Source organism: Paramacrobiotus metropolitanus, unplaced genomic scaffold, assembly GCF_019649055.1.
Source record: "Paramacrobiotus metropolitanus isolate TYO unplaced genomic scaffold, Prichtersi_v1.0 Parri_scaffold0000014, whole genome shotgun sequence".
NCBI classification, from domain to species: domain Eukaryota; kingdom Metazoa; phylum Tardigrada; class Eutardigrada; order Parachela; family Macrobiotidae; genus Paramacrobiotus; species Paramacrobiotus metropolitanus.
Genome location: NW_026570234.1, coordinates 350,686 through 377,481, shown reverse-complemented (window position 1 = coordinate 377,481; position 26,796 = coordinate 350,686). Strand labels below are relative to the sequence as shown.

The 26,796-nt window shown below is 40.1% G+C and overlaps 5 protein-coding genes across 7 annotated transcripts; 1 reads left to right on the top strand and 4 right to left on the bottom strand.

Moving 5' to 3' along the window:
* Positions 1 to 5,226: 5,226 nt before the first annotated feature.
* On the bottom strand, positions 5,227 to 8,171 carry LOC129584789 (syntaxin-18-like). 2 transcript variants are annotated; one of them, XM_055477105.1, is made up of 11 exons: positions 7,764 to 8,170; positions 7,524 to 7,587; positions 7,366 to 7,461; positions 7,007 to 7,078; positions 6,575 to 6,641; positions 6,400 to 6,494; positions 6,241 to 6,326; positions 6,057 to 6,115; positions 5,900 to 5,969; positions 5,736 to 5,816; positions 5,227 to 5,541 (listed from the first exon to the last, which is right to left on the bottom strand). In XM_055477105.1, the coding sequence occupies exons 1-11, from the start codon at positions 7,932 to 7,934 to the stop codon at positions 5,446 to 5,448; spliced, it is 957 nt and encodes a 318-aa protein (XP_055333080.1). In that variant the 5' UTR covers positions 7,935 to 8,170; the 3' UTR covers positions 5,227 to 5,445. The 2 variants fall into 2 exon arrangements, with proteins under 2 accessions (XP_055333080.1, XP_055333081.1); XM_055477106.1 differs by lacking the exon at positions 5,227 to 5,541 and adding an exon at positions 5,602 to 5,672 and having other exon boundaries at positions 7,764 to 8,171.
* A 355-nt stretch (positions 8,172 to 8,526) lies between these two features.
* On the top strand, positions 8,527 to 13,811 carry LOC129584794 (uncharacterized). The gene is given in 6 exon segments (XM_055477113.1): positions 8,527 to 9,693; positions 10,158 to 10,643; positions 11,538 to 12,331; positions 12,602 to 12,890; positions 12,999 to 13,384; positions 13,508 to 13,811. Coding segments are annotated over 6 exon segments (2,739 nt in total). The 5' UTR covers positions 8,527 to 8,984; the 3' UTR covers positions 13,583 to 13,811.
* LOC129584792 (uncharacterized) lies at positions 13,804 to 15,393 on the bottom strand. Its single transcript, XM_055477110.1, has 2 exons — positions 14,870 to 15,393; positions 13,804 to 14,498 (listed from the first exon to the last, which is right to left on the bottom strand). The coding sequence occupies exons 1-2, from the start codon at positions 15,251 to 15,253 to the stop codon at positions 14,013 to 14,015; spliced, it is 870 nt and encodes a 289-aa protein (XP_055333085.1). The 5' UTR covers positions 15,254 to 15,393; the 3' UTR covers positions 13,804 to 14,012.
* A 1,577-nt stretch (positions 15,394 to 16,970) lies between these two features.
* Positions 16,971 to 20,386, bottom strand: LOC129584790 (homeobox protein mab-5-like). The gene is made up of 3 exons (XM_055477107.1): positions 19,351 to 20,386; positions 18,406 to 18,622; positions 16,971 to 17,741 (listed from the first exon to the last, which is right to left on the bottom strand). Exons 1-3 carry the CDS (start codon positions 19,622 to 19,624, stop codon positions 17,327 to 17,329), a joined length of 906 nt encoding a protein of 301 aa, XP_055333082.1. The 5' UTR covers positions 19,625 to 20,386; the 3' UTR covers positions 16,971 to 17,326.
* A 3,590-nt stretch (positions 20,387 to 23,976) lies between these two features.
* On the bottom strand, positions 23,977 to 26,236 carry LOC129584791 (TM2 domain-containing protein 2-like). 2 transcript variants are annotated; one of them, XM_055477109.1, is made up of 5 exons: positions 26,127 to 26,236; positions 25,409 to 25,873; positions 24,924 to 25,011; positions 24,651 to 24,766; positions 23,977 to 24,517 (listed from the first exon to the last, which is right to left on the bottom strand). In XM_055477109.1, exons 2-5 carry the CDS (start codon positions 25,870 to 25,872, stop codon positions 24,304 to 24,306), a joined length of 882 nt encoding a protein of 293 aa, XP_055333084.1. In that variant the 5' UTR covers position 25,873; positions 26,127 to 26,236; the 3' UTR covers positions 23,977 to 24,303. The 2 variants fall into 2 exon arrangements, with proteins under 2 accessions (XP_055333084.1, XP_055333083.1); XM_055477108.1 differs by having other exon boundaries at positions 25,409 to 26,222.
* Positions 26,237 to 26,796: the final 560 nt, after the last annotated feature.

The following is a 26,796-nucleotide window of genomic DNA, read 5'->3' as shown; positions in this document are numbered from 1 at the left end:
AATATTTTTCACGTAAGAAATAGGAAGTGTCCCTAAAGGTGTATCTCTGTGAGTGATTTCTACATAAAACAAGTCCGGGTGTAATCACGTCTGAAAGTTAATAAAAAAGCTGCAAACATGTTGTTTGAACCGGTAATTATAGTTTGCTGCCTTTTCCTTCGATTTACCAATCGTCGTAGCGTTTCAGAACCGGAACGTCAAATGTCAACAACATGCGATAATTAAAAGTCTGATAAGATTTTTAATTGCTGTCGGATCGCTTACATATGTAAAATTTTATAAGCAAAGCTGCCAGGAAACGAGGTGGGCATTCGTGATAGTGTAAATTGCATCTTCCAAAATTATGTTACATAATTTACATGTGAGTACGCAAGTGTATATTGAGCTGAATAACCGAATGACGCTTTCTGTAAAATATAATATACTTATTAAGCGCGTACTTCCAAGTATGAAATTAAAGTTCAAGCACGCCCTATGATACATTAAGGGTAGAAGGTCCTGTCCGGCACAGGCTTCCATTACGCGTGACGTCACTGCGGTACAAGGTAAAAAGTCAAAGTGCGCACTGCGCATTCAAGTTCCACTAACAACAGATTCTGTTCGGGCGCACTGCGTTGATGAGGCAATTTTCCCGTCTTTAGTGTCGTTGAGCGTTCTCCAAACCATAATTAACACAGTGACATAGATTCAATGCCTATTTTTAAAAGCGTAGGTGACTTTCATGATGCAGCACTTGTCTTTTCTTGATAAAAGGTTGTCCGTGACCTTTTCCAGGATATTATGCATCCATATTCAGCTCATAAAATTCAGCTGAATATGAACAACATTTGTTGTCGGTTGCTGTTGCGTTTTCTTGGTTTTCATTTTCGTTCTTGATAAAGGTTTTGGCCGATAAACATTTAAATGTGCGTGAATGTTTTTCTGTCGGAATGCGGCAGTCTATGGATTGCACACTAATTACGCGATGATATACTGCATGTACGAGTACAATACATGTTTAAACACATCGTAGAAAACGTATATTAGATAGAATAATGCATTATATAATATTGTTCGTAATAAATATTTTAGGAGTGATCTGCATTTGTACTGTATTATTAAAAATAGCAGAGGTCCTGTTTAGGTTTCATTGGTAGTTTACATCTAAATGAGCTGACTTTCAATCAACTCTTTAAACGTTTTTACAATTATCTAAATCCTATATAGTTCTAAATAAATACTCGTATCGTATTTTTCCTGTAAAAAAGCATACTGAAAGTACTGTGTTACTTTGCTGTGCGTAAGCCGTCAAATTCCCTAAAGGAATCAAGACCAAGTCACACAATTGGTGCAAACACTCCGAGATTTACAAATGGTTCCACTGCCGACGTAAGTGGCGTAGGTTGTGATTACGGAAATGCGCTGTTGTGGACACTGTTATTTTGTCTGGAACGTTGTTCCACGCCGGTAAAGGTAACTGGAACAGTGTACCATGACTCGTTAAGCGCGGAACCCTCTCGGGATTCTCTGTGCCCGCTCAGAGTGCATTCAGTGCGTGAAGCAGCGCAAGAGGACAACAATAACGGAGGAGTTGCAATTGTATCAGTTTTGTATGGAATATGTACGTCTTTCGCCTTTGCACTGCCAATATAATACATGCAGTGCAATTGTTTTTACCTCTTACGTAAGGGCGTGGTACAAACAAATGCTCAAGAACATACGAAGTGATTTTCATGTGAAGCGTGTGGGAGAGCATCTGACACAAAGAGCGCTTTTGTGCGAAAACGCTAGTTCCGGTCTTGTATCCGCTTCTATCTCGTCAGCTGCTACATAATACTTTCTGTGCGACGCCCAGCTTCGGTAGTTTAATTGGACAAGGTAAATTATTAAATTGCCGAGAGACCAGCGGAGCACTGGGATCGGTTTGTGCTGTTTTGTTAGACACTTTAACCCTTCAAAATCGCCCGTTCTATGTCCCGTCGCTAAATGTAAGGCAACCCATTATAATATTAATGCGGCAAAAATCAGGGTCAGGGAACAAACCAGTACTGTACATGTAACATACTACATAGTGGGATGTGTTACGTTTACCGGTAAAGCAGCAATTATTCACGGCATCGATCATCATACGACTTTTACAGACCTCGACCGATTACCGTATCCGTATAATTATTTTTACTGGATTACATCTGCTTACAAAAATAAAGGTGAAATGTTGACCTTTATATTTCATGATATAATCGTATTCACTTACTTACTACTACTAACTTCTTTGATTAATTACGCACATGAATTATTATTTAACGTGAAGGATTTTGATGTTCTTTCAATTTGGATTGCATTAAAATTTAAGAGTATTAACTTACAAATCATGAAAATCAAAGTAACCACAAAAGTCAATTAAGGCTTGTTAACAAGAACTAGCGTCGGTGTAATTTGTCGGTTTCGTAATAGATTACCGATTGCGTGGCATTTTTTCACACATTTCAGTGTTAGAATGATCAAACGAAATGATAATTATTATTGCAAGGCATGTTTATAACGCGTTTCGTTGAGGTTTGTTCGGATAATTGATACTTCACAGCGTGTGTCTGTTTGTTTACTGTGCGGCATTTATTCCATCGTATTCACAGTCAGACAAATGCTGAAGTACGTATAAGGGAGTGTGTTTTACTACGCTTACCTGGAAGTATTACTCACTGACGGGGCTGTTGTAATTTTGTAGCAGGTACTGTAACCAAAAATACCACAGTCAATGGAACCACTTCCGCGCATTTTGCTGGCTCATGGTGCTATACCACGAGGTGAACTGATATTCAACCACCAGGTCATTTACTGTCTTAGAAATAAAGTGACGAACAAAACCCAAATCAAAACATTACTGCTTAATAAATGTATCATTTGGTTGTAAATGCACAAATCGTTCAATAATAAATAAACGCCCACGTCGCGCTGACATCGAGTCCGTACGCTGTGTTATGCTTATTTTATTCGGTAAACTTACAACTATCTGAACCACACCCGGTAACAAATAAAATATTAAGATCAAATCGCACCAAACACCAGTTCACTTGTTTTAGATTTTGTGTGATACAGGCGGCCAGATAATTTTACGAACACCGCCGGATACGAACTGCATTGCTGCATAGCACGTTGCAGGGTGTTGTAGTTTAAGACAAACTGATGTACGTAAATCATGTAACTACAATAATATTTATCACACAAATGAGCCGATCGATGTTCGTATTTACATTATATTTACCACATTACAATACGAAAGAAATAAATGCAGTCCCATTTAAAGCTATTTTAATATTTCATAACATACATGTTTCTTTCTGTATTATCGTATTCGGTTCACCACGCAGAAATACAAATAGCATGAGCATAGTCAAAGCTCGCGCATTGCAGTAATGCCACACAAATACCGTATGACGTTAATTATTATTGTTCAATGTTAAGTCCATACAGGCTGCTGCATCGTGAACAAAACACGACAATTGTGAGATATGCGAAGATTATGCACGTGTAACAATAAGACGCCAGATTATCCAAGCATTTTTTTCGAGTTCATGCTTAATCAGCAATCGACAAACGTATGCTAATTGCACTGAAGATGTAAACAGTCATTCTTCTTTGGTGGTACTAATCAGCTCACACCGTGAATGAATGAGTAAACATTAAAAGGTCTAATTAGATTAACGTGCGCTACCACCAACGGTCAGCCAGTGAAACAAGCGCTTAATATTCTTATACATGCTTCGGGATGAGCCGGTGGTGAGCGCCGTCAGGATAATAATAATCATTGTGTTGTTCAGTTGTTGTTATTCGCGTACGAGTACTGTACATCGCTAAACCCAAACTGACCTTTGTCCTGCAAATGAATGAACATAACGCCTGAATACCAGTACACTAAACAAAATTCTTGTGTCTGATCCCACCAGGTCGTTATCCATTGGCGAGCAAAGTACAACATTGCTCAGAGACAGTATACATAGTGTCGGTTAATTATTGAATTGTATAATCTGTTTCATCAATTGCCATTTAGGCAAACAAAATACTACTTGTCACTTCGGTTAGGTGCTAATTTGATTCACTGACGATGAGCTGTTCCGATCCCTTTTAGTAGCAGAATCGTTGAAGTAAATAATTCCAGTCGCATTCTTCGCATTCCTGGACTAATAAATCCGGCATCTTGAGTCATACGGCAGCGACTTCTTCCCAGGAATACAACCGTTATTAGTTATTCTGGGCATGTCTGCATGGCGGTGGTCGGTCGTACCCTTGTCATGAGAAATCTTAACTATCTTATCCTTTGATAATTGATAATTTCCAATGAGACCGCTAATTATTGTGAATGATGCAAGATTACTATCAGAAAAAGTATGCTACTTATTTTATCGATCGAAGCTCTTCCGTCGCGCATCTGCAAAAGACAACAAACAATCGGCATACCAATGAACCATTGGAATTACCGTCTTGAACATAAATCGATTTATCAACATAATTATCGGTTATAACAAGCTGCATACCAGTGATTGTTTCGCACATATACAATATACAGTATAAACGGCTGTCTGCACACAATATTCACATGGAAGCGTAATTTAATCTTTGGAAAGTCAATCAACAAAAAGATACGTACTGATAAGTGTTCGTGAATGAAAAAAAATTTACAGCGCGCTGCCATTTAATTGAAAGGTCACAGCTTGGTCACTGTTTCAGTTTCTTCTGCACCTGTCAACCCAACTGCATATGCAGAATAAATTAATAATTTGATTGGCCATTGATGCCGAATAAAAGACATCAAAAGCCCGTACTAAACTATTCATGTGTCTACAAACAGAAATTGTATGAAAAACGTTGTAACACGTTAAGTAACAATTAGCGCGGTGTAGCTGACATCTCTCTTGTCAGCGGGACCGATGCGAAACGTTGCCAGAGAAGCCTAATCCTAGCCTTGCGTAACCTGTATATGGCCCTTAATCAGATAAATAACTGTCAATTAGAAATCCCAAATGGCTTTGATGAACGTCTTTACATTGCGGCGATCCACACCCAGTCATTTCGGCATTGAAATGGCAACACATGGCAAACTGAACGTGAGCAGGTCCCAAATCAATATCTTTCCCAAAAGATCCGTAACCAGCTTCCTTAATTTTAATCACTTAACCGCGTCACTGTTATTCAAATAACCATCGCCACCCTGTTCGTGCAAAATTTATGTACGCATTTAATGATGACTGCCAGACACTCCCAGCTGTTTAATTTTTCAAGCTTTTTCTTTGCTTATAGTAGTCTGCAGAGCAGTATAAAAAACCGGCAAATATCACAGAGTTAAATAAAACCTGGCGCTATAATCGTAACGCCTGTAGCAACACAAAACTCAATCAATTTTTCGTGGAAGGCATCATCATCTCTCGTGGAAGGCTCCGATAGACTCCGCTTTTTTCAAGGCAAAAAGGCTCAGTCGTTGTACCAATCCAGGAAAAGAAGAGTGAACGACAGTACCAATACGACGAACAAAATCCACGCCCGGAAAGAAGCCGTTTTTTGGATGGCCTACCCAAAATGAGAATGCATCAATTATTACTATGACAGTAAATTTAGCTTTTTACTATTAAGAGGTATGTCCGGTAGCTCCAAGAGATGCTGGAGAAAGCTCACACAACTACTGCACCGGAAGCCCATTCCTCAAAATCACCAACAATTCGTAATCACAAAACGATCATCCATTCTGCAACCGCTTTGCTTACCTCTCGAATGTCAATATTTCCAGCTTTTATGTTTTCCGTCGTACTAACAGCAGTCGCAGCAACGTCGTCAATTTGCTGTTCCTGCATACAAAAAAGCGCATCACATACGACAGCTGCAATTTGCATCGTGGAAATCTGTCGCAATAAAAAACAATAAAACTCACTTGTACGAGCACATTTTCGGTGAAAATGTTCTGCAGCTTTGAGATTTCATTCATTTGATTCTCTATACGTCTGAAATCCAAATAGAAACGATTGCTAACAATTTATACACAGTACTCGTAGTAACACTACATGATCTGAATCGAACATCGTGCATACTTAATTTCGTCCTGCATTCCACTGAGTTCTTGGTATAAACTGGCGTTTTCATTTTCAAACTGCATAAAAAGAATGTTTTTGCGGTATTTTAAAGTAATAGAATCATCACCACAACAAAATACAATCTGATATGCTAGGAAAAAGTTAACGTTTTGGGCACTAAGATTCACCATAATGAACCAACCATTTGCAGCTCATCGGCGGAAAATATTTCCTTGGTGGGAGCAGAGTGTAACTGATCCTCTTCGAGCATTACATGGTGAGCATGGCCTGCAAATTACAGTCAACTCTTTCAAATAAATACGCTATTATGAGTATATCCACTGTTATAACGACGCTTTACCATTTGAGTCGTTTCCATCGTTCCTAAGTCGTTTCCCATCACGGTCCGGGCGATTTTTCGGCACTCTTTTCGTACCCATGCTTTCCAGTTTTGAACTGAAGTTAATTACAGACTACACTGCAGATAATGACGAATATTATGAATGTTCTTTTGTAGACGAAAACCCTTTGCTTACAGCTTCGCATGTTCCAGTGCTCGATTGACCCGTAACTCCTGTTGATCAGTAAGAAGTTTAGATACCGCTGCAACAGATCACAAAATTCGTTCAAATATTTACACAAGTATTTTACGATCCAACAAATACAAATAAAAATATTCAAAAATTAAATTGGTATTATATCCCACATCGCTGCTAAGGATTACGGCGATGCGGTGTGGCATGTCTAGCGAAACTGGAGATTCATTTGCAAAAATTTCGAAGTCGAATCATTTGCAAAAATTTAAGTAAAACCGGAAAACAAAATACGGAACAGTTGGAATAAATAATGGTCTGTGGATATCCACAGTTGCTTGCTTTATGATCGATTTCCAATAAAACACACAGCTTAAACAACAACAGTTAAAAACTGAGCTTCTACAACTAAGCCAGCATACGCTAACTACTTACTTGTCATATAGTTCTTTAGGATGGTGACCACAGCGCTTCTGTGTTGTTTCACTTGAACTCGATTGTGTTCCACTATCAAATAACTGTGTTAAAATCAGTTCGAATAAATTTACACAAACGTCAAATACGTTTCGGAAAAATGGTAGGTACTATTTGTTATCTATTATAAATGTATAACGGTAAATTATTATAACAAATTTAAGTAAGCCAGCGCCAGTTCGCCACATTGTGGAGCCTATAAACTGAGAAGTCAGGCAAAAAAAAACAAAACTTACAAAATGTTACGAACGGCGATCCAAAACGGCTAAACAACACTACGTGTTAACAAATAGCTACGGAGTGCAATATTTGCAATTTACCATCTTTTTGTAAGGACACAAGATGATCAGAGCAACATTCCAGTTGTCGTAAGGCTTCTGTTTCAAGATCCACGCGCTTAGATTCCGATCCCACCTCTGCAGAGGATATTAATAAATTAAGAAGTGTGCGCATTCCAGAATCATAAGTCACAACTCACCGAAATCCAGATATTCTTTTCTATGTGCTAAGATGTAATCTCGGGCTTGTGCCAAGAGATTTAACTGAAACAAAATATGAAGGTGAAAGCTTACAAATTATTACGTTTCGTAAAACTTTCTGTTATTTCGGAAGCATTTGCAAAGAACAAAGCTGAAGACTACGTGTAGTCGTGTGGTCCAGTTTGATATGCAATTCATCCAGCCACGCTGTAACAGCTACAAGTACAACATAAACTTACTATTTCAATGGCATGCTTTTGAAATGGCGATGTCTCGCGTTTGACACCAGCCGTGTCGGGTGCCTTTTTCCGATGAATATTCCCACTTCCCATATCAGATCCATTCTGCAGATGCTGCTCCAACGATTTTCGGGCTTTACAGAGACCCCGAAATGTAGCGGAAATATCCATTCCTAAGCATCAGTACGTGATGAACATGTAAAGGTAAGTAATTCGAGTTTTTAGGGCTGATAATAACATTAGAAATAGATTGTGCTTCCGAAGCACTACGTAGAAAACCAAAAACAATACATCCTTCGATGTACTTGGTATCACTTTTACAGTTACAGTGAGTTACTGTATAACTTATTCGTCCAAGCAAAGTTTGAAATTTTGTTTTTCAAATTTTTTCATCTACTCGGGAGAAATGGAAATGTAGCGTGGAGTGGCGAAGACTTAGGCGTGGACCAGCGAGGTGCCTGATAAATAGTGACTTTGTGGACATTACGCTTACCACCCTGGGTGGTTCGGTACACTTCCGGACCACCATTCAGACTGGTCTGTTGGGTTTTTGATGTTTACAGTTTACTACCACAAACTGACAAACAGCTTGGTACAAACTACAAGCCCATCCAACAATTCTTTGACCGCTGTAAGCGGGAATTTAAAGAAACGTGGGCTTGAGCCATTTAATGTGCTTCGACACGTCACGCCACATGGGTCTGCGTATTCAGCGTAAATAAGCAACAAATCTGCATGTGTTGCAGTTACTGTATCTGTGATATACAACGTAATATGTTTAGCATTATTTATTGCCATCATGATTTATATTAATTTTATGCTTTTGTATCAGTATTATCTTTGCTTTGCAATACAATATCGCGGTGGTACTTAATATCCATATTACTTTCAAATTACTGATTGCAACATGCCCGGGCTAAAGATGATTGATTCCACGTTGGTCTAATAATGGTCGATTAATTGTGATCTAATATATTATTATTGGTTGAATATTTATAAATATATCTGCCAATACACTACGATGCGTATTTGCATTACTGTGCGCGATTTATATGCGCTGCGCTTACAGCGGTCAAAGAATTGTTGGATGGGCTTGTACAAACTGCCACAAACAGTCACAAACTGTCGCAAACAACCCGCTGAAGTTTGTTATGTTATTGTTAGGACTTGTCAGAAGATCTACGAAAACTTGATGTTGGCTGCGACGTAACAATTTGATCCATGGAGACGAAGGATTCCCAGTTTCTACTTCCTACGCAAGCCTGTCGAATATACGGAACGGTGGTGTCTGGGTTTGAAAGTGTTGCACGCGAAGAGTGCGAGGAGCATTTTGGTTCTGATGTTTCGGATATAACAACCGAGCGCGGTGCCATATTCTTCAGTGTGCCTTTATCCAGGATAAACGATATCTTCACGTTGCGCAGTGTGGACAATCTGTACTCGGTTTTGTTAGAAAATAACATTGCATTTAGTGATACGAAGGAAACTGCGCTGCAGCAGGTGAAGTCGATCGCGATCCGCGATGATGTGGACTGGAAAACGGGATTCGCGGTTTGGAAAGCAGCCATGCAGCAGTTGGAAGTGGACCGATTCCAGCGGAATCAGATTGATATTCCCAAGAGTGTTCTGCCTCCAACTGAATTCGTTCCATCGTACCGTGCCACATGCTACAGAAGCGGAAAGCATTGTTTTACTTCGCAGGAAGCTATGCCGGCATTTGGTGGAGCACTGAATACAGCTTTCGAGTGGAAAGTTAATTTGACGGATTACGATGTGGAGGCTGTGCTTATTGTGGATGGCGAGCGGGTCCGCGTCTGTCTTACGTTGACAAGAGAACCTTTATTTAAACGAAATATTACTCACTTTGGCCGAAGTACGTTGAAGAGTACCATTTCGTACAGCATGCTCCGGCTAGCCGAAATTAAATCCGGTGGGTATGTATTTACGAATGCCGACAATCATTGCCTAGCTAAGTATATCAGCTAGACAATCATTGCCTAGCTATTTTATTCTGTAGATATTTGCCGGTTTACATTACAAGTACTTCTAGTACTTTTGAGTTGTATAAATAAATACGCTCCTTATTTTTAACTTGCAGCTACGTAATACATGGTTATCGTTATTTTTTTAAAATTTGTTATGAACCTTTATCATTACAGTTTGAGTGCTGTGCATTTTATTTGTTACTTCCTCAAATTTCCGATATTCTGTTACCTTAATTTGAGCTGTTTTTCCTGTTTCAACCAAAGAATCACTGCATGGTGATAACTTTCAAAAGCAAATTCGAAACTGAAAAGCGAAGCCAGATAGAGCAGGATGTACTGGATAGGCTAGAAGCCGCTTCTATTTATGGTGTATCAGAGTGTAAATCTAATAACTTTCGTGATTGCGCAGGCGACATCGTATGCGATCCCATGTGTGGAAGCGGATCAATCCCCCTCGAAGCGGCTGCATCTTATCCCGGCACTTACTTCTTGGCCGGCGATAATTTTGCGCTAGCTTGCGAAAGCACCCTGAGGAATTGCAAAGAAATGCCTAGTAAAACCGGCAAAACTATGTCAACAGTAGATGTCCTGCACTGTGATTTGGCAGCTTTTCCTTTCCGACCTCATAGCGTGGATGCCTGGATATCAGATTTCCCTTTCGGGAAGCGTCATAAGTGTGACCGAAGAACATTGTACCCTAAAGCGTTGGACGCCATGGCAAATGCATCTAAAGAAGGAATTACCCGAGCGGTCATTCTCACCATGGACCGACGCGCCTTCTCCGAAGCTGTCAAAACGAGGAAACAGTGGTATATCAGACGGATGATCAATATTAACATTGGTGGTTTAAGTGCCTGCGTTTACTGTTTACTGCGCACTTCGTTGCATGTATAAGGTGAAACTTCCAGTTTTGCTTGTGAACCTGTTGAATTAGACGAAGGTTGGTGGACGGATGTACGTGTTCAGTTGTGACCCTCTCACGTTTTTTTGTAGAAGATGACGAATAAAAGTGATAAACTTCTTTTTGGAACTGTTCGAATGTACAGTATCGTTACGTAATTTGTTGAAGTTCAGAAGAAGTTATTCTTTCGCTCGCATACTATGTTTTCTTAAGTATGTAAATGTTCGCGGCACCGGACTCTGACCGGAGTGACCGGACACGATAACGCAATGATAAGCTCGTCTCGCTACAATCCAGCAGTAGCCTTATTTCTGCTCGTTTTGTTACACACTACACAGTTTGTAATTAACTTTTAAGTACTTTTTTATGGCGTACCGATTACGCAAACGTTTTACGAACAAACGTTTTTTAGTTTTCAGTCAAATGTTACACACAAATAAATCTGACAAATGTTTGTCAACAAACATTTGTCTGATAGTGAAAAATATGTGTCTGATAGTGAAAAACATTTGTCTTTTCACGAAAGCATTTGTCAGTGACATTTGTTTGTTAAAAATTTGTTGGCAAACATTTGTCAGATTTATTTGTGTCTAACATTTGATTGAAAAGTAAAAAACGTTTGTTCGTAAAACGTTTGCGCAATCGGTACGCCATACTTTTTAAGTTGTTCGCTTCAGTTCTTCCTAACCTTGTGAGTTTTTAGATAAATATTTAAATCTCTTTGAGCCCTTTTTTTGATTGCTCCGATATCTATGATATTTTTGGAAGTCAGTTCTAAATTCTAATCACGAAACTTTACGCATTTAGGAGTTTTCGCCGTTGTACCGCTTTTATCTTGTGAACGTATTGCAACCATGGCACATCGTAAGTTTTGCCCATCGATCGCAGTAACTGCATTGTTCTGGTTCTGGATGATCTCCAGTTCCCTGGCTAAAATCGATCATTTGGTACATAAATTTTTGTTTTTTAAAGATGTTTACGATATGCTGGCGGTGGATCGCACGCAGTTGGTTCAGGAAGGCCCTCCGACTGGTGCATCGGGCTCGAAAGCGGCCAAGACGCCCAAGACGAAGAAGATTCCCAAGGGAATGTCGCGCGAGCTCTTCAGCATCATGGCTGTCGACGGGGATCTACCGGAGACCTACACCACCATCCCCACCACCCCACCGGTCACAGAATCCTGGCGTAAGACCATCCATCGCGATAAGAAGCGCCGCGCGCGACGTTGGCAGTTAGGCGCGTTCAATCCGTTGGCCAAACCCGAAGGAAAGAAGTTCCTCTCGCACTGGAGCAAAGCGGAGGATGTGGACAAGGATTATCCGTTCTCTAAACTAGCCCCCCATACGTTTGTGGAGCCGTTGGATTTGCCGAAATTCTCCTCGGCGGAGTACAAGATGATGCCGTCGGAGTTTGGTGATTCGTGGACGGAAGACGCGACGCGCCACTTGATGGATTTAGTCAGTCAGTTCGATATGCGCTTCGAGGTGCTGCAGTATTTCTGGGACACGGAACGGTTCGGGAAGCGGGATTGTGTCGATCTGCGAGCGCGTTTCACAGATGTGTACAATTTCATGCTGCGAATCAGAAATGATAAACGGCCGCCGCTACCACCCTATGATGCTGCTTCGGAGAAAAAACGACGTTTGCAGCTGGACCGTCTGCAATTAAGGACGCAGGAAGAAGTATGAAAGCTTTGTTACTAATTTAGCACCTACGGTCCTACCTCTGTTAGAAGTTTTGCGGTACGGAATAATTTATTGATACTGATTTGTATTAGCTTTTTGGGCACGGGAAACCTATATTTTTGTCATTTTTATGTTACGTTTCACGATCGAAATTTTCTTTTGTAACGTTTTTCGTTTTTTGAACTTTTGTTGATTGATTGGAAAATTGAATTAAGTTTGTTGAATTAATGTTTAATTGATTGGTTATTTCATTTTGGTTTTTGATAGATTGATGAGCACGCACAGCTTAAAGATCAGGAGCGAAAAATCAAATCCAACCGGGCAGAACGAGAAAGGCGCCATGGTGCCATTCAGATGTCGCTGACGAATTTCCATAATCGTACCGGATCCGAACCGCGGACACCGGGCTCTCGTCCAGTTCAGCGTACGGGCGAAAAAGCTCAGTCGACTACGAGTACGAAACAGAAAAAGAAGGCTGCCACCACAGTGAAAAAGGGCGATAAAAGGAAAAGTGTGGATGCCGGACCAGCTGGATTCATGCTGAACTTGGAAGCTAGTAAGAGCAATATTGGAGCAATATGGCCCACTATTTATAATTTTAGCGTAAAAGTTTTTATTTTCTGTTTTGATCCATGGCACCTTAACGGCTGATTGGTTATTGCAGATTTAAAGTTCCCCGAACTGAAGGCTCCAGGTGTTTATGCCCGCAGCGGCTGTCTTAAATTACCGAACAATCTCAGCACGAAGAAAGCTACAGCCATCAAAGTCATGACCAATGAACTGGGTTTGGAAGAGCATCCTATGGCCGACCAGAGCGTGATTGAAGAATACAACAAGGCACGCAACGATTTGTACCTCCTGTATGAAATCAAGAATGCCATGGCCAGTGCCACAACCGATCTGCAGCATTTGAAAGCTGAAGCCGGAGAACGCGCCTCCGATCCGCAGATTGCTGCGCTGTTCGATGAAGCTGAGCGCGCTCTGAATCGCGATGCTGGCAAGAAACTCATCAGCAGTGTTATCGACGTTACGCCGACGACATCGGGAATGGTAAGAAGTTTTGTAATGGGGATGAAACGGTTGGACAGTTGCTTGCAGCATCACGATGAATTGAGGTTGATTGGTTTTTTTACTCACGGAGATGTTGGTTTCTTACCTATGTTGTTCTTGCAGCGTAATCGACGGAAAACAGCAGCGGAACAAATTCGCCATCAGAGGACAAGCACGTCCGCGGGAGCTGAGTTGTAATCAAATTTGTGCGTTAAAGTCTGTGCCTGCCTTCGCATCTGCGGATTTATTAAAGAAAATGTCGATTTATGAGCTATGCTATTGTTCCATTTATTTATCTTTAAATCTCCATCGACTGTGAATTATGAACATAATCTGGATGGATTTCCAGAACGGAAGTCCGATTCTGTTTTCGCACTACCTTGAGTTGTTCATCGTTATTGATACTTAATAATATTTTATTGGTGTACCTATCCTATCGGTAATTTGATACGCATTTTGAACTGAGATTATCAGTTTGTTGCAAGTCTTATTAGCGCAATTTTTTCATGACAGAAGTAGAAGGTATAGTTATTAGACTCATCAAGGGACTGCAAGTGACCATCATTACCACATCCGCATTAAAAATTCAAAACAATAAAAAAATTCAAACTTTACTACAACAGTTCATTTACATCCCAGTTCCGGTGTATACGGGTTGCTGCAGCGCGGCCTGGTTTCCGTATAAGCTGTTCAGAGTCTGCTGGTCCACCATCGTTGGATAGCCGTTCATGTCGCGCGCCATCAGCTGCTGTTGTCCATATGCCGGGTTGGCCTGCTGGGTCTGCGGAAGCTGCTGCTGGTCCGAACGAGCCAGAGGAATGGCGGCCATGGGAATGGAGACGGTCTGCGGTAAAGCAGCCTGCAGGCCACCCATGGGATAGTTCATGCCGCCACCGTTGATGCCGGCCATGGGAAACTGCATCAAACGCGGATCCATGCCGGCAGTTGCCATGGGGGCAGTGGCTACCGGCTGCACCTGAGGCTGGGCAGTCTGCAAGGCAGTGGCAGCAGCCGGCTGGGCAGGGGGGCCTTTCGGGATCATGTTGCCGCCGATCTTGGGTGTCAGGAGGTCAGTGAAGGCTCGCAGCACCGCATCCGTGTCATCGGCCCTTCCCTAAAACGGATGTAAGAAAATAATTAACAAAGTCGCGGGCGGATATGGATGACCTTTGATACAACGCGGAATGGCATTACTGATATTTAAGTTTAAACTAGGCAATTCGAAATGCATTAAAATTTACAAGGATTCATGTATAATTAGTTCATTGCACTCAGTCTGTACGAGAAAATTAAAACTCGATATGCACGCCAATATCTGTTCAAAGTCTACCCACGTGCACAAAGAAATGGTTAATATTGTTATGTACTGATGCAGTTACATTCGCATTCGCAAATTACATTTGCAAAATTACATTCTCAAGTACATTACATTTTCAAATTAATCTTATCAAAAAAATTAACCAAAGATTAATAGGAGCGCATTACCTGAATCATGGGAGTTGCGGTGGTAGTGGTGATATCCACTTTAACGGGCACAATGGGAACCGCCGATCCGGTACCGCCTACCGTCTGCACAACCGGCACAGTGGGGATAATGGGCACACCCGGCACGAGTTTAGATCCTGCTCCAATCGGCGCCGCATCATGGAGGTTCTCCTGCTGAATTTGGCTCTCCTGGCGCAGCTGCTGACGGAAGGCTTCTTCGTCCTGTTTGCGTCTAACCTCGGCCTGTTCCTTCTCAAACTGCTGGCGGATGGACTGCATCTGCTCGGTACTCATGCCGGTGTCGGTGGAATTGGTATTAATCGGTGCGCACACCGCGCAACCGATGACCAATGATAAGGCAACACATACCGCGCTCAAATTCATGGTAAAATATTATTAGAACACCGTAAAGGGAACCGAAAATTTAAAAAAAACTGCTTTCCTAAAATAATCTGGCTGTGTAATGTATTATGGCCGACCAGCGGCTATATGAAAATATTCACCGTTGCGGGTAGAAAAAGTTGGACTGCCAAAATGAGGAGACGAAAAAACGGAATCGGCTACGATCGCTAGTTTTTATATACGATAGAAGTAGGTTGCGCAGTTATTGCAGAACGTTTGAAAAGGTCGCGAATCCGGAGAAGGCTTCGTAACGGACAATGGCTATAAAGTAGTCAGACAGACAAGTTCAACCTTGCAGTTCCGGATCTGATTGCAACATTTTGGTAAACTGTCGCGCGGTGACTTCATTGAGCAGGGACATCAGGATCAGGCCAGGATGCAGTTTTACATTTTCTCACTTCAGTAGCGCCGTGTCGCACTGTATTGACAGTATTTTCGAATTTGCGCTCAGTATGTGACCGTGATGTCTTTTAATAGTGTGCACACTACTTTGTTCAAATAATTATTGATCCAAATGCAGTAGAACTGAAGTAGTGGTATTATTTATGTATGTACCCGCATTCTGCTCTTTGAGCGTTTGCTATAATTCTTTCCGGGGTTTAATTATTTTGGTTTTTTGAATGTGCATATGTACAGAATGCTGAAGTTGTGTTATCGCGGTGCAGGTTATTTGAATATAAAAATGTGTAAAGATAAGGTTTGCGCATGTATTCTTATGACCCAATAGCTAAGGTGGAAGCATTGACTAGAATACCTACAACACATTTTTCTGCGCCTTGAATTTGAAAACAACATGTACCGTAGCTGGTCAAGATGGTTGCATACGAGGGCATTTGCGTGTTCAGAGTAAATGTACGTTACTGCGCGTGTTCATAACTTCGGATCGGGATTATTATAAAACTTCTACAAAAATGAAATTTTCTTTGTCTACATTATGCAGCGAAAAGATTTGCAAAAACAGATACAACGACACATTTGGCTGGACACAGCCCATACATGGTGGAATGGACGATCGTACGAATACTGATGAAACCTGAGCATAATATTGTGCAACGCTATCTATTGCTCAAAATGCTCAGTGCTTACTAAATTTGCTCAGAATCCATATCTGACGGTTTGCAATAAAACATATCGAAATTAGCAAAAATGGTTATGTTTGCAAAAGAGATAACTAGTTTTAATTATGAGGATGTCGTATTGCTATGTCACCCACGAGTGTGAATTATTTGGCGCACACTGTACTTTTTAGTACTTGACTATTTACTACAGCCAATCAACAGGTCAATACGAGCAGTAATCCAGATTTGAGTGCAGTCCTATTAAAGTTTGCAATTAAGTTGCTCAAATACACTGTAGTTGTCTACTGCAAAAAAAACGTCCGGTAAGTTACCGTAAATTAATCGAATATTCGAATATATTGCAACACGGTGTCAAACAAACGAAACATTTTTACCCGATATAGGTCTATATACGAAAACCCAAAGTAAAATAAATGTAGGGCTGTTTTGGCTCGCGTCCTTGTTTTTTAAAGGATTGCAATAATCCAAATTTCTGTTGTCACTTTGCAGCTGTACAGCGCAATGTGAAATAAAGAAATACGCTTAGTTAGCTTTGGCATTAATTTGGTAAATAATTGTATGAATGAGTTTTTCAGGCTTCGGACTTTGTTAACAGAACCTTGCTTTGTGTGGTACATCGTGCAAAAACAAAAATATTCATATCGCTACCATTCAATATAACCGAAAATTCATCTGTATGGCACTCGAAGAGCAATTTTGGCAGCCGTGCGAAAAGACGCTCTCGGAGATACAATATTGATCATCCATATTCAGACAGATTGACCGCATTTCGCATACCGCAGCAGGATTTAGCGGAGAGCGATTAAGGATGATATGTCTGTTTACAGGTTAATCATCTCAGAATGAACTTGAATATGTCAGTAGAAATGAGTGCCAAATTACACATACACCATACAGTACAGCCGGCCAGCACGGTATTTGATAAAACAGTAATAGTGCAGCGACGGTGAAAAAGAAGGACGGCAAATCAATCAGATCAATTATCGCCATTGAAACCGTCAACGTCAACAACATCATCGTCTTGATTGTCACCACTGCTAACCGAATCCGAGTCTGAATTACAGATTTCCTGTCCAGCATCGCTCGTCAAACTTGCTGAGCTGGTTGGTCTATTGTCATGTGATTTCGTTGCTGTTTTTATCGCGCCAATTCGCTGGAAATTGCTACTGCTTTCCGCTGACGACGGCACTACTGTTAATATGGAGTCTTTTGTACGCGTTTCTTTTGATCTGTCGTCAGAATGGCTGCGGCTACTTGTTGGTGACATTTTGTCAACATAATGTGCCGGTAATGTTTTATTACTGCGGCCGGAATTTCCGCTGGGTGAATCTGGCGGTTCCTGTTCACCATCATGCTTTAAGCGCCGCCACTTTGCGCGACGATTCTGAAACCTAAAAAGCAATTGGTTGCTTTACTTGTTTACAATTATATATAGCATTTAGCCATTTACTATCTTTACTGTTATTTAATTGTTGCATTTAAATAATTATTTCTTACCATTGTATAATTATTCATGAGTATTGTCATAGACATGAACGTATTCTATTCTTAGCTTTATATGCGGATAAAGTGTAAATTCCTAATCAAAATAATTTGTAGTTTTAAATGAGACGTCTTTGCTGCACAAATTTCTTCTAAACGAAAGGTCACTGATGTATGCGTTATAGTTGGGAGCTTCTGAATGCCACTGCTAATATACTCGTTGCACAGCTATTCCTTATCTTTGAAACCTATTCGAATAACGGGTAAATCGGATGAAGTATATTTCAAAACGAAAAAGCAGCATCGCGCTCGAATAAAACGTAGGCGCCTAAATGGCATTTTCGGTGTTATAAACCTTCAAAGAACTTTAAATATTAGTGCGCTTAAGATGGCGCCATTTGAGGCTGCCGTCACAATTTGACTTTAAATCAATCATGTGCCGCTCTTCATGGACTATATAAAATCATCTTGCTAGCATCTCATTTGCAATTTTAATTCTGCACTATCGCAGTTATTGAACTTGTCAAATGAACCTACTTCAGCAAATAGTTGGCAATGTCTGTATGCACGTACCATGTCTTAATTTGCCGCTCTGAAAGGCTCAAGGATTTGGCTAGCTTTTTCCGCTCAGGCGGGGTGAGGTATTTTTGGTTTTTGAACTTTTTCTCCAACTCCACCGTCTGATCGTTAGAGAAACGCACTTGTCCACCTTTGCGTTTGTGCAGCTGCCGCGAAGGCTGGAAGAATGGGTGCATGTTTGGTAACGGCGCGTGTAAACTTCCTTTGTAACCTAAAAATGGAAGGTCACACGTTAAACAACGCATCACAAAAGGTCACCAACCTTAAACCTGTTTTGATAGCCGTGGTTGGAAAGAAACAAATTATAACGAAAACTTTTCAAACTCTTCAATTTCTTATTTCTTCCAATTTAAACCACTACTTTACAACAATTATCGGCAGGAAAATTGTTGCGGTCTTGTAGCTGTACGATTCCGTTCCACGTCCAAACATAATACTTTCACACTACAGCAAATTGTGGATACGACTACTCTACAAAAGTCGGCAATGCAAACCAGATCTATTTGACATCATAACGAACCTCATTTCAGTTTATAATTTTTAGCGTCGCATACTTTTTTTGATGCACAGCTCTCCATTTTACTTTAATTTTACAAAATTTAAGCGCACTATAGGTACACGCAGATATTGTATTTAATGCAGTTGCAATGAATCTTTGAAAGTTTATTAAAAAAGCTGAAAGTGGGCGCGGTTTCCGTCTGTTTATAAAAAGTCTTTATTGGTTATTGTATTATTATTTTTAGCTTATGTGCTGGTCAAGTTTATTACTGTAGTTTTAGAGATTCAGATGCTGTCTCTTCAAAACAAATTCACTTCAGGCAAGAAAAGAATTTATTGTAAGTATTTTATTATAGGTTTCGTTTTACAGTACGTGTACTTTGTCTTTAACAAAAAACATTTTACCGTGCGTAAGATATTCAAGTAATTGCGCAGTATTACCGTATCCTTGGAAAGTCTGAGCATGTGGATCCATCCTCATTGAGTGCATAAGATTATGCATAGCGGCAGTCGTGGGTAAGAATGGCATACAAGGATTAGGGAAAAAAGGAGAGGCTATCGATGATAAGAAGCGCGAAGTGTCCCCGTGTATTTCCATATTTCGTGCTGGCAATCCAAACAACTTAAGATCCATGGCAGCCGCAGCTGCTGCCGCCGACGCGGGAAAGGTTGGGCCGCAGACGACGGCGTTGGAGCATTTTTGACCGTCCTTCATATCGCCCTTGCCCAGCAAGTTATCAATTAAAAGCTCGGTGCTCTGTTCATGGCGGTTAAAAATGAGGATGCCGGATGGGGAATAAGACTTCGAAATTGTTCAGGATAAACTGTCTGCGCCATAAATCACAAACTTCCCACATGTACAGGCGCGCTGTGTGCGCTACTGACCAATCGCCATATCATAAATGACGTTGGACACTTCGATTTCTAGTAAAGCGTCTTTGATGACGACGATGTTTAGTCAAGCTGGGAAAAAGTAAACTTATGGTTAATGTAAAATTCAGAAGGGAATTTAAAAACTTCCCTGGCCGGACAAAAGATTTAATTCATAATAAAATGGAGTGGAGATCAACAGGTGCCACAAGAGTGCGCACTCGAGACGTATTATCCACACACACTACACGATTTGTACGGCGTACTGAGCTTCCAATACAATTTGCAGGGTATGAATGTCGTCGTCAATATATAAATCATATCACCGCATTATTTGTAAGAGCGATATCAATGTCGGCTTGAGCGATGTGGTCGTTTGATTTTAAGTGACTAAATAAAGATGGGGTTTGCACAGTGATATTCATGTAGCGGTATAAGTATATCAAGGAGAATAATACGGCAGTTATAATCAAAGTTTACCTGGTGAAAAGTATCCCTCTTAAAAGTGTAATGAGTTTTCAATGGACAGGAGTGGTAATCCCTAATGGTGTATTGTGTATGGCTGATGGCTGCTACTGCCGGCCTGGTCATCTGATTATCCGTCTTGATCACCCCCTACACTCTGCCGGTCGCCAGGGAGTTTTCCTAATGCTGCAGCGCTTATTCACTTGTGATTTGTACATCATGTAAATCGTAAAAACATTTTTATCCAGTTTTTGTTTACTCCTTATTAACAATTGTTTTCGTGTGATCACTAATTTTTAAAACCCACTGAGAACGTTTCATATCAAGTAACATACGAAGTAGTTACGGTGTTATACCAAAAGGTCACGCGCTGAAAAATGAAAAATTTTAACATGTTTGTTGCAAACAGGTGCATTCATATATTTGCGTAACGTACAAGTTTGTTATAAAATTTCATTGCTTGCCACGCTAATTAAACTATTTTACAGAAAATTTTGAAATCTTGCAAATACAAGCAGCAAATCGCAGGCATAATCCGTAGACATACTCGTACGTCGGTAGGATTGTCAGTGCTAACTTGACCTGCGAAAAATATTTCGAGAAATCTCGTATGTGTTCGCATTAGGCGCTTTCCCCCAAATTTCTCCAACCACTGCTGCCGTCAGCTCATTGGCCTAAACGATTGTCCAAATATTGATTCATAACCATCGATACAGCGAGCCGTACGTGACTTCTGAATAACAATATATCAAACCTTAAAACCTTTTGCTGGCATTCTGTGCTAGTTCTGCCAATACGACTGGGATATTAATTGCATATGACTCTCCACCGCTCTCAGGATGGCAAAACATAAATACCACAAACAAACATACTTTGTATTAATTAAGTTTTGCATATATTGTGCATACATAGCTTAAATGAGGGCGGAGAATGTACAGAATGCGTTGGTTTATATGCCTTTGGCAGTGACTTGACAATTAAAACAGCCTGACAGCGACAGCTTGACAATAAAAACTCTGCTAAAACATCCCCATATAACATAATGCAGTTATTGCATGATTGTAGTTAATTAGGTGCTAATTTTGAGTTACTTAACGAATGCGGCAATGACTTTGTATTAAATGTCTATTATTATATTACAATTTTATTAATTTTTACCTTGCTGCAGATTAACAAATCTGACAGACTATAAACTGATTGAGTGTGCATGATAAGCTCTTTATATTAGAAAATTTTGCAACTAGGAGTACGCTATTTTATCGTACTATTTTGAATTCCGGATTCTCCCAATATTGTTGGTCATTCGTCGAACGATTAACAGCGATAGTAAACATGGCTATGTTAGTCTATGCACAATACATATATGCGTATGCGTGGATAAAAATATTCCATGAGATAATACCGTCTAACAGTATTATTTAGCACTGATAAATGCAGCCGCATCGAAAAAGAACGCTAAATATAAACAGAACACCGATGACGACCAACTTACATCTGCATTTTTATTTGTACAGCGGAAACGTTGATACGCCAGAATAACGTTCAAATAAAAGATTAACCTTTTATATGCTTTGGATTGGCTACCTGATAATAATACTACTGCGCATCAAAGCGGAGTAAGTAGTTTAGGCTGGATATCAACAGTACATAAATGGGTTGTATTGCTGCTTCTCTTTAGTCTAGTTTATTTTTTAAATGGGTGATAGCAAATTTTTGTTATTCAAAGTATAACCTTAAGTCTGAGTCTTAACAACACAACAACACTTCCCATAATTATTTTCATGATATACAGATATTACACTTCATCAAGCTTTACATCAGGGGCACGAGTATTAAAACATGTAACTAAGTAGGAGTAACTGGCTCCCACCAATACAAAAAATATTTCCTAATAATAGGCTGCATTTTTTGTACCAAAATAATGTGGATTCGGTGTTTTAGAACCTGGATAGGCCGTTTAAGAAGTGAGTTTTCCAGTGTGCGATGAACTAGCTCGTGGTCCAAAGCTAATGAAATCCTCACGTACGTACGTAGCAAGTATTTGTTATACAGTCCGTAGGCAATCATGCAGTGTTATTCCATGACAGAATGAGCTATCTTGAGCAGCAATTTAATTTCTAATTATTTGTCAATTCCAAAAACCAAAGATGAAAAGAGTTTCTAGAAAGTTCCTTTACGTAAACTTTTACACCAGTAAACTACGAACGATTTCTCTGCGCTGCAGATGCCAGACATACGCTGTGTATCTCATATAGTATATTGTTCGTGACCTTCTGGTAATGTTAGGTTCATAAAGATCAGGGAGCAATCGGATCTTTCGGGTATAAATTCCTTCAGTCAGCAAAAGCAGATCTCATCCCGACTGTGTTAGGACTGTTTTTTTTTGCATGCTGAAGATCTCACAGCCGTCTTCGGCACTGTCGTTATAATATGCTGTCAAGCTGCCGGCAGAAACTGTATATAGTTTCTTAATAAATTATCACTTGCAATTAAATCAACCATCATCAGGATAACTACAGTATGTAGAATTATTATTGTGAATTATTATCATGCAATACCTGATGCAATTTTTAGTTACTTACACTTCACGTAATACGTAACTGCGAGTTTGATAAACTATTAAACCTATCGGCAGGTAAAACACGGTGTTGCCAATAGTATATCTATATATCCAGTATAACAAGGCTTTAATTGAGCGCTTTTCACCTGTCTGGGTTGGTTTGCATAGTAAAGTGGCGCCAGTTCCGTGGTATTGTTGAATGTTTTCTGTTTACTTAAGGTCGAAACAATTAAGAGAACATATGCTCATCGATTTCTTAAGTATCAAAGGCGGAAGGAACGTTTTCGAACAGCTCGAGCTCGTCTCTTTCACCGAATATTCGAAAACGGGGACGCAATTAATGCAACTTGCAAAAATTAATACAATGATTATAACTGAATCTTACAAACCTTATGAACCTTATAAACCCCCGATACAATATAATGACAATTATTATTTTATATTAATATAAAAACCACGCGCCATCACTTCCACGTTTATGGCATAATGCAGTAGTCGTCCACGAAGATGTGGTCGCACGAACATTTTTCAATAATACTATTTCCAACAAGCAAAGTGGCTCAAGCAACCTTATGTACGATTTAATTTCAAAACTTTCCGGAAGTACGTATTACTGCGTAATGCGGTGCGCGAAAAGTGCAGAAATAAGCAACTGGACGGTCAAATTATGATGCACAAAACTAACAAATTGTAAGGCCGGCAAGGATGATTGAGCATTTGATATGGGCCGATTAAGCCGATTTAAAGAAGCACTTGAAACGATCAAGACGCTACGTGACACCGTCAACTGGCTGACATGATACTGACCATGTCGTCTTCCCTATGTTGTATAAATATAAATATTTGGTAAAATGAATGGCATTATTGGTAATAAATCATCTGCGATTATATTTAGACAATCAAAGGGAGAATAATCATAGTGTGAAGGCAATAGCGGAACAATAACACATACAAAAAATGTGGCGATCGGAATTAAGTAACTGCTCGCAACGATACCCGTTCCCAAAGTGCTCAATTTTGCAATCTTTATATGTACTACATATATCTCGGTATATTATTGCACAAAATCCACTAACACATACCGATAAATTTTATATGCGTAGGTAAAAAAAAAATTGTATTATTTGCAGTTATTTTGCACCCTTATTTGTACGTCAGTCGTTCAGTAAAACGTCAAGTCATTCGTGGAAATGTTCAGGATAGAAAAATAATCTCCAAGACAATCTTCAAACGCAAACAAAACACGATTTAGTTAAAACCAGTCTTGAAACAATAGCTAAAATCGGAATCATACAGTTAAAAAATCAAATAAAACCAAAACTTTTAACAATGCAAATTCAATACACTTTCATTTATAAACATATCAGTCTGGCATCGTTGCAAACAAGATGGCATAAATCAACGGAAACAATCTCCATCCCGTTTCCTTCTCATCTTCCGCGCTCATCTAACAGGTAAGACATCATTCCCTCAGATAATCCCCACAATCAGAAATGCAGTCAATAATCGGGAACCCAGTTGCTACCATCAGCGGGCATAATGTCTCCTGTGACCAGAAGAACAATGTCCACGAACCACCACACACCGAAGCCACCAATGGTCAGCAGCTTAGCCGCACCCAGTCCAGTATACCCCAGGCAGAAACGATCCACGCCGAGAAATCCCAGCAACAAGGAATAGAGAAACGTAGATAAAAAACTATAGCCGGTATACCTGCAACCAACGGTTTATAGTTGGATAACGGATACGATAAAATATAGACGAGTGAGACCACTTGTACTGCACTTTCACAAACTTCCACCCGTTTAGGCGTTTACTCCTATTGGACTTCGGCGAACGTACTTACTTAACACAGGGAAATCCTTCCCGAAGGAACTGCCGTTGGCCAAAGCATTCGATTCCTGGTAGAACGGCACACCAAGCCGCACTATGCTGCACATCTTCCCATCTGCGTCCACCGTACTACAGAGAATTAACCATAAGCTTGAAATAAACAGCAGGTCGGCTTCAAATTTGTATATCTAACCGTAAGACTACAAGAAATCGGCTGCGTTCTAATGGTACAATGAGAAATCGCGAAACGCGGACTACTCTAGTAAGCCGTGCGTAAGCCACTAACCGTATAGCAGCCGTATCCCTGCTGCTGATATTGAGTCACGTTCCCTTGCAAGTCGGCAGGTTGTTCACATTCCAAAAACTCCATAGGCCTGCAAATAAAGCAGCTTCAGGTTTTAAAAAGAAACTTGTGAACACTAATCTGTCCCTAAACGAAATCTTACAAAAACAACTAGAGTTCTTACAGAAAATTAAAGCATTTCTAGTACAGAGTAATTATATGAAACGAATGGAGACAAATAAGAATATAACAGAAATAGTAAATACGCTGAAATTTCAAAATTGTTTCAAAAACATTACAAATGTGGCATCTGCCATCTTCGATCTGTTTCACATTGCGGTACTAGAACTGAACTACAAAACTATTTTCTTATAAATCTAACATCTCACACTTTTTTCTTAGCTACCATTTGGTATGCGGAACGAGAAAACGGTTAAAACGAAGAAAATTACAATAGCCAAGAAGACCAAAATAGTGCATCCGCTTACAAATAATCACACTGCACGACTGGTGAGTAGGGATTGTATTGGAAAAATTCCGCACCGTGTGCGTGAAAGGAGTCTGCAAAGTGATCTGCGCTCGGTACTCCCGCATCGTCGTTGTTTCTGATCTTTTTCCCAGACAGCTGCTCCACATCGGACAACCCCGCCAATGGACGAGCGTCTGCAACGTCTTTTTTCCCAAAAGAGTTATCAGTATCGCTGTTCTGCGGGGATTTTATCTCCATCTGATCAACTTTCCCGCCAACAGAATGCCCCGACGGCTGCTCAAGGAATTGTTCTTGCGCCACTTCCATCACGTTCCGACAACCAGCACCTTTTCCGTCCGCACCGCATTTCGTTGAGAGTACAGTTTGGTTTTTGGATGAAGGATCCTTTTCCCCTTGGCAAGACGTTTTGCAAAGGATTAGTAACATCCATAAGAAGACTTTTCCCGTCTTCATACGAAACATTCTGCAACAAATCGACATCTATAATTTGCCTGACTGTCATTAGCATTTCCAGCGGTCCCCGTTAAATCATCGTGCCGCAACTGCAAAGCAAACTGTGCGGCACTCTAGGAGGAGCACGATCAATTCCACCTTTCGAAATAACTGCCTGATAGTCACAGATAGTGACAACATAAAGGCAGTACCGAACTGCCAGTGAATTTTCCTTAAAAGCCTACAGAGATTAAACTCATAAGTAAGTACCAAACGGTCCACACCTCTATACACTTTACTTTGCAAAGCAAAACGGAAAAAAATTCAAACGCTACTCGTACGATAAATCACAAAAGATAAAAACGTAAACAATAAATTTACTGTACTTGTGAGTTGCATTCCACTTCGTCTTTCGGCTGCTGTCGAGTCAGTTAGTAGTGTCGAGCGGTCGACCGCCCGTTTCGCGCAAAATTTAAAGCATAAGGAATAATCACGGCACTTAGCGGTCTATTTGTAGTTGTACAATACGCCTTATAAATTTAATATGGCACGTTTAAATCACTTTATCCTTAATTCCGCTTCTTTGAAGATTTTTGGACAACATATCTATATGACTATATCCAATGTCAAATACAAGCCCATCCAACAATTCTTTGACCACTGTGGCGGAATTTAAAAAAGCAAACGATGAGCGGGCATTTTAATGTTTCGACACGTCACGCCACATGGTCTGCGTATTGCGTAAATAAGCAACAAATCTGCATGTAATTTGCGGTTACTGTATCTGTGATATACAACGTAATATGTTTAGCATTATTTATTGCCATCATAATTTATATTAATTTTATGCTTTTGTATCAGTATTATCTTTGCTTTGCAATACAATATCGCGGTGGTACTTAATATCCATATTACTTTCAAATTACTGATTGCAACTCGCCAATAAGGATATTA